This window comes from Montipora capricornis, chromosome 11, assembly GCF_036669925.1.
Source record: "Montipora capricornis isolate CH-2021 chromosome 11, ASM3666992v2, whole genome shotgun sequence".
Lineage (NCBI taxonomy): Eukaryota > Metazoa > Cnidaria > Anthozoa > Scleractinia > Acroporidae > Montipora > Montipora capricornis.
Genome location: NC_090893.1, coordinates 26,523,673 through 26,536,172, shown reverse-complemented (window position 1 = coordinate 26,536,172; position 12,500 = coordinate 26,523,673). Strand labels below are relative to the sequence as shown.

Here is a 12,500-nt window from a genome sequence, read left to right as displayed (position 1 = left end):
ATCACACACTGTTTGTTTTAACATCAGTCCAACATTTCTTCCGTCATTTACTAGTCATCTGTGGTGTAGAACCTGGCTTGCCTGAAAAATAAACAATTTGTTAAGATAAATCCGAAATAAATACAATTATTCACTGAAATAAAGTTTAGAGTATCCACCACTTCAACCTACACTAAAATCCAGAGAATTTAGGACAAGACAATTGAAATTTGCATCATTTGAGCTCTATTTAACAATTAGACCCGTAGCCCGCCACGGCTACGGGTCAATAGCCCATGAGGCGAAGCCGAATGGGCTATTGACCCGTGGCCCTTGAGGGCGATTAGTAGAGGTGCGCATAATGTAGTGGAGTTCACTAGCGCACTATATCGTAGCGCTTCGGGTTCGAATCCCAGCTCGTGCGCTCAAAAGTTCACTCAGCTTTCTGTCCAAATAAGTACCAGCATTACTGGGGACACGTTGTCAATGCAATTGAGATCCGCCTGGCGCCCACCTCTGCCTCATCATCGGTAGAAGCCATTCAAAAAGGAACCTTTGTCTTTCTGTCGGTCTTGTGTTGTCTTGTTACAGACTTATAGACGCATTTTTTCATTAATTTGTCGTCTCGAAAATTCATTACATGACGATCTATAACATAGCTCTGTTGTATAAAGCCAAAATTCGGTTTCTACAATTATGTCAATTCTCGGCCTAGCCTTCTTCCGTGATTTTATTAAATGAAACTACACTAATTTTTGGAGTGTATACCCAACAAGCTTAGACGTCTACAAAATAAAGCACTGACTTATTAAATTTAAAAGCGATCGCTATTTCGGTTTTTCTCTTTAACTGCTAAGAGGGTAAAGAATACTTTTTATAAACTCCTAGTTGACCAATCGGAACGCATGAATCGCATTATTTACTTATGTAGTTAAAGGTGATTGTTGATATTCCATCATTTGACATTTGACGCATAGAAATTAGTTGGGAATATTGTAATCGAAGCCCTGGTTTTAGTCACGGTTTCCTTTTTCTAACTGGTACGCAGAGCATTCGAGCTACGGAAACCCTTAGGTACTTTCTTTGACGATTATTCCCGTCTCAACAGTAGCGAAAAAGCCATAAAAATGTATGTTATGTTAAAAAAAATAAATAAATAAAAATAAAAAAACCAGCACAAGTGTTTTATCAGGATTTAAAAACAAGAGGCGTTGCCAAGTGTTTTGAGAACCGATAAAAAACGTGCTGCGAGTTTTTTGAACGGTACGATGGCCCAGGAAGGTCACAGTCCAGTTTTAATTTTGTGAGTCGTCACCAGTTCTCTCACAGGTCAGAGGTCATTGTTGTACGAATACAGAAAGTATGCTAAACATTCATAAGAATGTTTAGGGTACTTTCTGTATTGGTAAAACAATGACCTATGACCTGTGAGAGAATTGATGACTGTGCAAAATTAAAACTGGACTGTGACCCTCCTGGGCCATCGTAGAGCGGCTTCAAAACCATTCCACAAAAAGCGTGTCCCTCTGGACTCAGAACAATGGCTAAAATTTTGAGAGCAGAATATTGGCATACAAGGAAAACAAGTTATTCCTTATTGGTATTCTTTGTATAAAGAATACTAATGAGCCAGGAGTGTTTTATCGGGGTTTAAACCACAAGCACGTGATCGATTTTAGTGGACGTGATAGGTTGTTGAGCTAATGACGTATAGACCTTATTCATAAATGGCGGTCATATTTATAGTTTTTTTGCCCACGTGCAAATTAGCCTACCAAGCCTCATTTTAGAGCAAGAATTCTTTTCAATTCACTGTATGGTATCGAGGCTTAGTAGGCTAATTTGCACTTCGACAAAAGAATTATAAATTGACCGCCATTTATGAATCAGGTCCATAAATGCATTTTTTATAAAATTTTAACAGATTCTGTCTGAAAATCGTTTTCACAAAAGCAGTGAACCTTCTTTTGGTTGTCTTTAGCCTGGTACCAAATAAATAAGTCATGACTTAAAATCTGTCTTGAACTATGCATTATGAAATTATTATGCAGAGTACCACTGACTGAATTGCTTTTGCTTCAACGAAAACTGCCCCATTTCAACTCTATATTGATAACTATTAATAACCAACTTGGAATGAGAGAAATAATTTCCTGTGAAATGCAGACAATTGAAGAAAGCGGAAAATGAAGGTTTCCTTAAGACATCTTTAAACTCTCTGCGGGTATTATATAAACACATTTACTTGAATGAACTGGTGAAACTTATCGCTGCTTTCAGGTTTTTAAATACTTTTCCGGTTGAAAAGAGTTGTATTTCGACGGTGCCTGGAGTCCTAAATTACGAAAAGGTTTAGGAAATGTCGGTAATTGTTCAAATGTTATACGATTACATTTAACAGCGAGGTTTACCGACTGTCCTTGTTCGATTCGATAAAATCATAATTCTTGCCAATTAGCGACCGCGATCTAGTAGATTATACATTGAGTTTAACGAAACCAAAGATATTTGGCTCAACTCACTTGTTTACAATAGTTTTATGGAAGTCTATTGACGCTAAATGAATTTTTATTTCATAACTTGGAACGTTTTTCCCGGTATCGGCGCGTTTATACTTGAAAACCCTGCCAAACTCAGCAAGGAAACTATCGTAAATCATAGTTATTCCCCACGTGACACCGAATTTCATCGTTAGAGTTAATTTTTCGTTAAAGCTTTGAAAATAACACAAGTCAAGATTTAATTACGCGATATTTACAGGTGATCTTCTTACCGTAGGGAACGGCGCCTTCATGTCTCTGGTATGGGACGTTCCTCAGTGCTTCGTTTGTCGATGAAGTCCACCTTACAACAATATAGTTATATGGGGTCAATTTCCAGCGGCTGCTACGAAAACCGTGCGTAAGGACTTCAGTTTGGAGCACGAATTAGAATTCTGAATATCAAGTATTTCGATGAATAACAACGATCGTCGAAGGCCTAAAGAAACAATTTTAATATGACGCATAATACCACAACAGGATGTCGCAAGTAATAAATGATTAAAACGTAGTTTACCAAATATGAATGCATTTATCCTTGAAATTGTTGAAATGACGAGAAAACTACTAAAGTTTGCTTTACACTTTTCGCCCAAGGAATAAAAAAGAAATGAAAATGAAAACATTTTCAGTTAAAAGCAGGTTGTTTACTATAGCTCGTATTTGATATTTTCTTTTATTTGTTTTAATTTAATTACTCGAAAACTCGAGTTTCGCTTTAAACATTTCAGGCTTCGAACGTGGCTTTAGCGGAATCCCTCAAAAGCCTCAATCAAACGTATTATAATGTTCTCACTTGGCAATTGCCCAATTGCCTCTGGTGTGGTCATAAAGAGCTCCGCCGTTATTTTTAAGTCTTTTGAAATAAGTTATTTTCGTCTATACCGTAGCAATTTGGATAGGCTATTTGCCAAGCCAGTCTTGGCTGTCGAGAATATATTCAATGAATTAAGCTTTCTGCCAAAGCTTATGAAATATTAAAAATCCGATACCGGCTTATGCAATGCGAAAAAATTGAGAATTTAATAAACGCCACATTAGATCAAAATATATATGGCTTGAAAAATAATTTCAATATCTGAAACGTTTACACAACTAAAATGTAGCTTATCCCTTATGCGCAACTTGCATGTGCTTTCACAAGCTGTCACGGTTTTCAATCGCACGTGCGACACGTGCAATTACCTGCTACCGGTTTCTATTCCAAATCCATATTCATGTTGTAGATAATCTACCATAATTCTCCCGATGTTATTATTATGGCAAAGCTAGAACTGTAGCTTTCATCTTGAAAATTACATTTCAAATGCTCTCCCTCAGCTCACCGAATGGCCGCCATTTTTGTTTTCCTGAAATTAGCCTTTACGTCCATGTATTTTGTAAAATACGTCCGAAAACGGAGAAAAATGTATTAAAAACAAGAAAAAAAGATTCTGTGAATGTTTGGATTCAATAAAAAATAATTATCGTAATTCGTCATGAAATAGTGACGTCACAAATAATGCAATAATAGACCTTTTTGCAGATACGGCGGCCATTTTGATTTATATTGTTTCGAAAGACATTATGGGATGCTCAGGGGGAAAATTAATATGTATTTCCCCCCTGGGCATCCCATAATAGCCATTTGAAGTAATAGAAATCAAAATGGCCGCCTTATCTGCTAAAAGGTCTATTTACAACAGTGCCATTATATCGCGATTCTCTAAATTGTTGCCTTTACATCAAAAATCATACACGAAGCATCAAAAGTAACTTTTGAAATAATCTGCATGAATGTCATGGCTTCTGTCTTCATTCTTAGCCAAGATAATCTAGAAATAATTGAAAAACGTAAGAAAACTCCTTTTTTAAACCACTGGGAAAATACCTATGTTTAAAAAGTAAGTATAACTATCATACCATTTCTGGCATTTATTAAATTTATATTTCGCTTTGCACGTGCAGTGTTTGAGACTGAGTAAAGAAATCATTCACAGTTCATTTCTTTAATGTGGAGGCGATACGTACTAATTCGATCTTCTGTATACTCAATGGATCATGTCCACCTGGCATGCACCTCATGTAACCAGCTTGAACCAAAAGGTAAACCTAAACCATCAAAAAACCTTTAAAAATATTATTGAAATGACAATAAAAAGGGCTGGAGTTTGAATTACTTTTGGATGCGTTCGATTTACCTTATTCCGGAATAAGAATACGTGTAGTGATGATTTAAGACGGTATGTGTGGCGTTTTGAAGCAACAAGGATAATAAAGACATGTTTATAATAGCATTTTAGCAGATGTTTGACAATTTTATTGTGAATGTCGTAAAAAAGAAGGATTTCTAACTTCTATTCCATGTATTCCTATTCTGGAATACAGTCAATCGAACGCACCCTTTGACTGTTGTCATTAACCATCTGCATCTTCCTCATCACTATCACGATGAGATCCTATTTCGAGAACATCACTATCGCCCATTTTGTCGCACTGCAAAGTCCACATGTCAGTGCACTGAGTCCGGCTTTCAAACAGCAGCATGTTTCTACAGCCCAAACCCTTTTGCAGGTGCAAGACGGTAGCTCCTGTACCTTTTCTGGAGCAGGTTTAGATCCAATCCAGAGAAATTCCACCAGATTGGATGTACGGCAAAACCTTCCGGCCATACCCATGAGGAGAGGGAAAATCTCGAAGCAGAAGCACAGCTGTTGTCTATACAGCTGCTTGATGATTGGCACGCAAAACATGAAGACGCTTGTAACGTAGTTCAGTCGAACCTGTATATAACGGCCTCCCTCGGAACTTGAGGAACTGTCCGCTTACTTCAGGTGGCCTCTTAATACAGGATAACTAAAATTATTATTCATATCTCCCCGTTTCTGATTGGTTAAAACCACACGCATAATTCACCATAAGCAGCTGCTGTTCACCAAATTTGGAAAGAAACTTTGTCATATTGAATCAATGACGTCAAAAGTGCAGCCCACTGCAGATTATTGAACCGATGGCCGAAAAAAAGCTGGGGACGATTGTGTTATTTTTGTTGGAGGGTGCGAAATTGTTAAAAATAAAGCCATTTTTTTCTCCTTTATTTTGAATGAATAATAAAGCAATTATTGAATTCCTTGAATTGAATTGATCTCGGAGGATGTTATCCACCTCGGCCATCGGCGTTGGTCGATAACACCCTCCTCGACCTTCAGAATTCTTCATATCCTACTCAGCCTCATTCAATAATTGCTAAATGCTCAGTGGGCGTGGTCTAGTTTCGATTTTAAGGACGATTTCCAATTTGCGGGGCTTATTAATACAGGGATAGTTTTGCGCGGTTCAAAACTATGCGGAGAAAGTAGAACTTAGCCAGTACTCTTAGTATCAAAAAAGAAAATTGGGGGTAACCATGCATTTTTCAGAGATAATTAAGCTTCAATTTGGCAATAAACGCCATACATTGTTTTGTATTTTAAAGCTTTTTACAAATATTGTTGATTGATTATCCTCGAAAATGCATGGTTACCGCCAATTTTCTTTGCGGATTCCAATTATACTTGTCATGTCCTGCTTTTTTTGTATATTCAGGAAACCGCGCAAAAATTAAATACCTTTGAATTAGTAGGCACCGTCCTTAATGGCGTATGATACGAAAACACTTCATGCAAGGAAACAATGGGACAATCAACACCTTTTCAAGAGATTGGCAAGTTGCCAACTTATAGTATACGTAACGTTGTGTAACAGTACTGTGCAATAAATTGTCCTCTAGTCGCTCTTCTGCGGTATACAGCACTTTGTTTCTATGACTTACAGTTCGCAGAAAAATATCTCACTCCGTCATTTCATAGTTGTTACCGCTTCATACTTGGCCTCTATCGTTTACAAAACTCCGTGTGGTCATCCGCAGTTAACTTTCTTCAATGCTGTAGTCATTTCTCGCCAACTCCCTGTACGTACAAACCGACTGACTTATTTACATTTGTCTTTCTCGGTAACTTTTAACTAAGGTGCTATTTTTTATTGTGTTGAATCCTCAAACCACTTGTTTACAATGTCACGAGCCTCGGACGTCAAAGGGCTCATTCCGTGAAGTCGAAGTTAGGTCTGGTAGAAGTTGGTAAGTTCATTTCAAAGTTTGCAATTCTGGTCGGAGCGTAATTGGCCACTTTGTAACGTAGTATCCAATTTTCCTTCAGCTTAGGGTAGCTTTGTACATGTTATTTCTTTATAGTGATGATGGATAGCATTTTAAAAACGATAAAGTACCGTATAAATGACATGTGTCTTAGTTTCCGTGCAAGGGTGGCCGCTTAATACAGGTAAAAATAACAAAGAAAGACAAACATAGGACTGCTAAAGGGTGGCTGCGACCGCTTAATAGAGGTGGTCGCCTAATACAGGTAACAAATACAGCGTCTGTATGAGCGAAAACTGGGGACTTGAAAACTCGCCGCTCAATAGAGGATGGCCCCTTATACAGGGACGTTGTATACAGGTTCGACTATAGATCCACATCAGTAGGATTTCCTTCCGTACAGGTCACATACCAGGGCTTCAATAGTGTTACATCTGACCGGCAAAGTTCACGTCTCCCTGAGTTTCGCCGTTGCTGTGATGTGGCTTTCGTATAGAAGTAGTTGTACTGCGTTCCACTTTCCTTTTCCAGAGAATGCCGAAACTGTTGCATACCCTGTCAATGCGTATATACCGAAAAGGGCTTTTAGCAAGTCTTGTTTATTAATGCCTAGCTTTAGTTGCTTATAACAAGATTCTAAGTAACACGAGACAGCCCACAATTATGGCTTTCGATCCTCTTCGTTTCTTCATAAAGCACTCGCCAAGAGCTTCACTATGGCCAGAAAGAAGGATTAGAACATCGGTGCCGTCAGAGTGAATGATGCATGTTCAATCAGCGTGCTGTGCATGGGGGTTTATGGGGTATCGGCGTCTTCGCGGTTACACTGTAATTCAGGTACCTGTTCAGATGTCGACGTTGATTGCAACTTACAGCATTCATCCTGCGTGGTTACAAACAATGTCCACTCGTCAAGCTTTCTCCTGAATTCCTCCTTCCTCCACGGGGAAACAAGAAATTTAACGATTTTAATCTTGTTTGCGGAAACAGTCAACACTTTCCTAAATGACTTTACTTTGTATCGGGGAGGAATTTCCTGGTACCTGACTCCATCGGTTCCTGATGCTCGTTTGGTTCTCTCGGCATTTTTTACATGGATTGGCCTGGGTAGACATCAACATCTACTCGTTTGCTGTTGATTCTTATCTGCAACTACGTGTAAAGTAACTCCAGGGGGAGGCTTGAACTTCTGGAGGACAGCCATTCCATCAAATATGCCTGTTGCATTGTCGGGAAAATCTCTACGTCATCAGTATTTCTTTCTAGTTGCTTCTAAACTACGATAGCTTGGCCTTGTTTGCCTTCCAAGGTGGTCCCTATGGATTAGCAAGAAACCAGGGAAGTGGACCAAGAGGAAACATGGGGGCTGTTTTTCAGATATGATTAACTGACCAAAACATTTGCATTTGTTCAATTATGGATCGTTAGATCGATTTATTGACATCTTTGTCTACATTAGGTCTGCAACAAACATATATATAATAAAAGAAAACTGACAGAACTACATGCACGTATTGCAGTACTAAAATCCAATTCTATCTACTATTACGTCATCTGTGAATAAAAAGCTAAATCTAAAATTTCGGCTCTCAGCTGATGGACCAAATTACCTGCTACCGGTTTCTATTTCAAATCCATATTCATAGTTGCAGGTGGCGGAAGAATACAAACGTTATTGGTATCAAAGAAAGTTGACATTTTATTCAGGTGAGTGGAGGGTGTCTTTACTGATCGAAAGATTTCTCATATGCATTGTGTTAGCTGCATATTTTGCTTCTTTCAAGCATCGTTCAAAATTAAATAACCACACTGAAATCTAATTCGGAAGCTCTTAGTATCTGACTTTTAATCTGAATCTTAAAAGAGCCTAGGTTACTAAAAGTGTGCCTGATTAACAGCTCGGCCCACTCCATGCATTACTAAACGAGTTACGATATATCGAAAAGTTATGATCAGCTCGTCATTTTAAAACTCACTTTGTCCAGCACGTGATCTCTATACTCAGAGATATAAGTCGTTTATAATTTATAATTTTGATTACTAATGCGGCGTGTTTCTTTTATCACATTAAAAAAAACTTATTTAATTTACGTGTATCCTATACCTTTTTTTCCGTATTTCATTGTTGCTAACTCTTTGTGAATTAGGCGAGAAAAAAACACTAAGAAAAACAAACTAAACTTACACCTTGTAACCATCTCCAATGTGCAATGGTCAACTCGAGAACCTCAGCCCCTTTGGCCACTGTGCACCCACATTAAAAAAATAATACTTTATGCTCGAGTTTCCTAATCTTGTATATATATATTTCTGTGTAATTCATATAAGCAGTTTAATTAAAGTGCGCAATAGAGCGCTTTCACATGACGTCACGGTGGCCATGTTGGTGTTCCAAAACAAAGGTATGGCAGCCATCATGATGGTGTTCTAAACTAATCCTCTGGGATTTGAACTCTATTTTCATGCAAATACCTTATTTTGTGTCAGTAATGTAACATGGCTGCGGATCACGTGAGTGAAAACGCTCAATAAATTGATTCATTCATGGAAAAGAAAAAAGAAGAGCTAGCCAGGCTGTCATGTATGTTGCCATCAAATGTTAACTAGGCATGATGGCTAATAAAGATCAGGAGTTAGTTACACATAAGGTGTTGTATTGCTGAAGTAAACACAACACTAGGCTGTAGCGGAGACTCGACTACTACGTTTTTCAGTTTTAACATCGGGGGAATGGTGGTTTCCTCCGGGAAAGTGACGCAGCTTCCACCTTCTCCGAAGATAATAATAGTGACATTAACATCACTTTAACTTCACAAAAACAACCGTAACCTAAAAAAAAAACAACTTTCTATAATATCAAAGTTTGTGAATGCCGTTTTGTGTACAAAAATACCAGCCCACTATATTAAAACAAGCAGTGCCACCTGCTCAAGAAAGTCGGTTGTAAATGACAAATTTAAGTGGACAGTGTATAGTGTCATAGCGAGGTGAGTCAGTAACCTACAGAAAGTATTTTTTTTTGTTATCTATTTGTTTCACCAGGATGAAGTTTTGTCAGCTATTCAGCTGATGTGGACCTGCTTTACCCACCCACCCATATACACACACAGGACAGCCACAACACCGGGAACTTCATCCCCTACACTTCTCGAATAGTGTGTGGGTTCTTTAACGTCCCACAAGGAACTAATGAACATGAAGTTATTTGTGAGACGGGACCTTCGGCTTGTTGTCCTTATCCGAGAAGACTTGAAAGTCTAACCATTTGCAGATGTAATTACAAAGGCAGCACTTTCTCCTCAGTTATTTAAAGACCCTGAGTGTTGGTCCGGCCGGAGTCGAACTCACGACCTACCGCATGGCAGCCCGGTGCTCAACCAACTGATTACACCTGGGCAACGTAACAATGGTAGCATCACAAACAATAATAATAATAATAATAAAAAAACAGGGAACTGGCACAAGCCAATCCGGACAAAATCGAAGGGTAAATGTATATCGTACGGAAAAATACTCGTATCTTTAGGCCGTAACATTTTACCTCCTTTGTGGTGTCAATGTATTGGATCAAATGCTTCTCTAAACAAGAAGGGCAATTTCGGAGATAAGGCAGCCATATAGCTGAAAAGGAGTGCAGTGTATTCTTACCAGCATCCACTGGAGATCAAAGCAAGTTATCTTCAGATTCTTGGAAAATGCCACCCAGTCTAAGAAAAATTAAATGAGACCGAAACCTTTTATTTGGCGAGGAGCAAGTCGCACGGAGAACGAAGCCTTCTTACCTTCTGTACCTTCCATATATAGAGACGAAAGTTCGCTAATTAGCTGGCTAGAAGGCGAGGCCATAAAACTAGATCTTCCTTCTTCCTCCTTTAATTATATTTGCAGGTGAAAGAGGTTTTCTCTAAGAAGAATATACTTCACGACGCCAAGCAGATAAACGGTGAAGACCAAGTCTTCGACGAACAGGTACTACCATTTTCCATTTTATACAAAACGAGAAATAATATGGACAAACAAAGCATCATTGCGTAACGAGGCCACCACACCGCGAGCACGCCAATGACGAACAAAGTAACGACAACGGCGGTCAGTCCGGAAACGACAGAAAAACAAAGAAAGATAAAACATCGACAGCTGAGGGACGAACGCACCTAAAACGAAAATCATTACGAGCACCGCAAATACAAAAATTGCAAACGTTAAGCAGTTGAACAAAAACCCGAGGCCCCACTGACAACTCATCAGCAAAGAAACCAAACAACACGAGAGTTGTCAAAACGTCAAGGCGGTTGTTAAGTCTGTAAAAGTGCTAAGTACGATCCATTTCAAAGACGCATCCGCCATTTCCGGCGTTATGAAATGACAGTATACGTAGTTAGTCAAATGAGTTAAACGATATGCAAATAGAGTTCTTTACAAGAGAAGTGAGACCCTTAATTTGCGCTTACTTTATTTTTTTTTAACGGTCAATGGTTTTCAATTTGGTTCAGGGATAAAGGTTAAGTTCCTGGTTAAGTTTATGGTCCTTTTACGGCAAACAGTTTAACCCCATTGATACCCTCTTGGAGGACGCGCACGAACACAAGGATTACGCTGTCTGACGAAAAAAAGAGAGTTTCCCAGGAATCGGTCGTTCGATTGGAGATGGAATCCTCGAGGGAAAATCTGCTAATCTACCAAGCGCCACTCGGTTGTTATCTGGTTCAGTCAGCAGTCTATCTCGCGCGCAGGCGCCCTCTTTGTTTTTGTCATTTCCGCGGGCTTTCTCACTCGTTCGATTCTCATTAAACCTTCATTCGTAGACAAAATTTACTCTTCATTGGCGAAGAACATAATCTCATGTTATCTATCGATCAAATTGAAATCAGTCAATGTTTTTCTTTTATTGAGCTCTGAATGATATAAACTGTTCTACATGAATCATATACTAGTAAATTAACCAGGCTATATTTGAAAATCCTTGTTTCGAATCCCGTTTCCGTTCTTGGTAGATGCCTTTATTTTCTTTCCTGTAAGAGTTTATGTTGGCCCTAAATATGCCAAGAAAAACAAAACAAAAAAGGAATAAATAAATCAAAACAAAAATTACTTAATTGCATCCAACATTCAACTGTGTTTTGTACCCGCTAGGTGATTGATCCTTTTAAACACCGCTCCCAAATTAGGGAAAAGTCTTTGGCAACACGCAAAATTAGGTCTGAAGTTTGATGTTGACCGAAAACACAATGCTAAATCTTTCTATTGTCCGCCTGGCCTCCTTGTTTTTGAGTCTAACACTCTGTTTTTTGAATCTTGTTGAAAATCTCTTGCCAGCTTCGTCTCTCCTTTCCTTACTTTATCTTTGACGATTCCCTTTAACGCCGGAGTCAAACAGAAACAAGGTCAGGAAGCACGGTACTCGAATCGGTCTTTCGCATTGTGTTTGCGGTGCTTGAAACGAACCATTGCATTTTTAGTTCCAATAACCTATAACAAAGATACGCTACCGCGGGTATATGCGGAGCCTTTTGTCAAAGATTCATAGCAGCTCTGTCAATCAAGGTCAGTGTGTCGGTAACATTTGACAAAAATCTGCAAGGGTTTAAGGACGGTGCCTCCTATCGGTAGTGCTTATATACTAATGCAGGGATATTTTTGCGCGGTTTAAAGCTACTCGGAGGAAGCACAACTTGGCAAGCGCTCTCGCTATCCAAAGAGAAAGTGGGGGGTAGCCATGCATTTTTCAGAGATGATTAAGCTTTAATTTGGAAAGGAATGCCATACATTGCTTTGTATTTTAAAGCTTTTTACTAATATTGTTGATTAGTTATCTTTGAAAATGCATGGTTATACTTGTTGAGATCTCCTTTTCCCCCATATCCATA

General features: G+C 38.8%; 2 protein-coding genes across 2 annotated transcripts in view; both read right to left on the bottom strand.

The window, feature by feature from the left end:
* Window positions 1-3,103, bottom strand: part of LOC138024960 (adiponectin receptor protein-like) — an 18,203-nt gene extending 15,100 nt beyond the window's left edge. The window contains exons 1-3 of the mRNA XM_068872166.1: window positions 3,037-3,103; window positions 2,753-2,958; window positions 1-81 (exon numbers count right to left, since the gene is read on the bottom strand). The exon at window positions 1-81 is cut by the window's left edge and continues 511 nt beyond it. The gene's annotated coding sequence lies outside the window, so the exon portion shown is untranslated. The remainder of the gene's footprint in view (window positions 82-2,752; window positions 2,959-3,036) is intronic.
* Window positions 3,104-11,536: 8,433 nt separating this feature from the next.
* The window catches only part of LOC138024068 (uncharacterized), a 43,398-nt gene continuing 42,434 nt past the window's right edge, over window positions 11,537-12,500 (bottom strand). Inside the window, exon 32 of the mRNA XM_068871157.1 lies at window positions 11,537-11,666. Coding sequence (XP_068727258.1) covers window positions 11,656-11,666 — 11 coding nt within the window. The 3' untranslated portion in view covers window positions 11,537-11,655. The remainder of the gene's footprint in view (window positions 11,667-12,500) is intronic.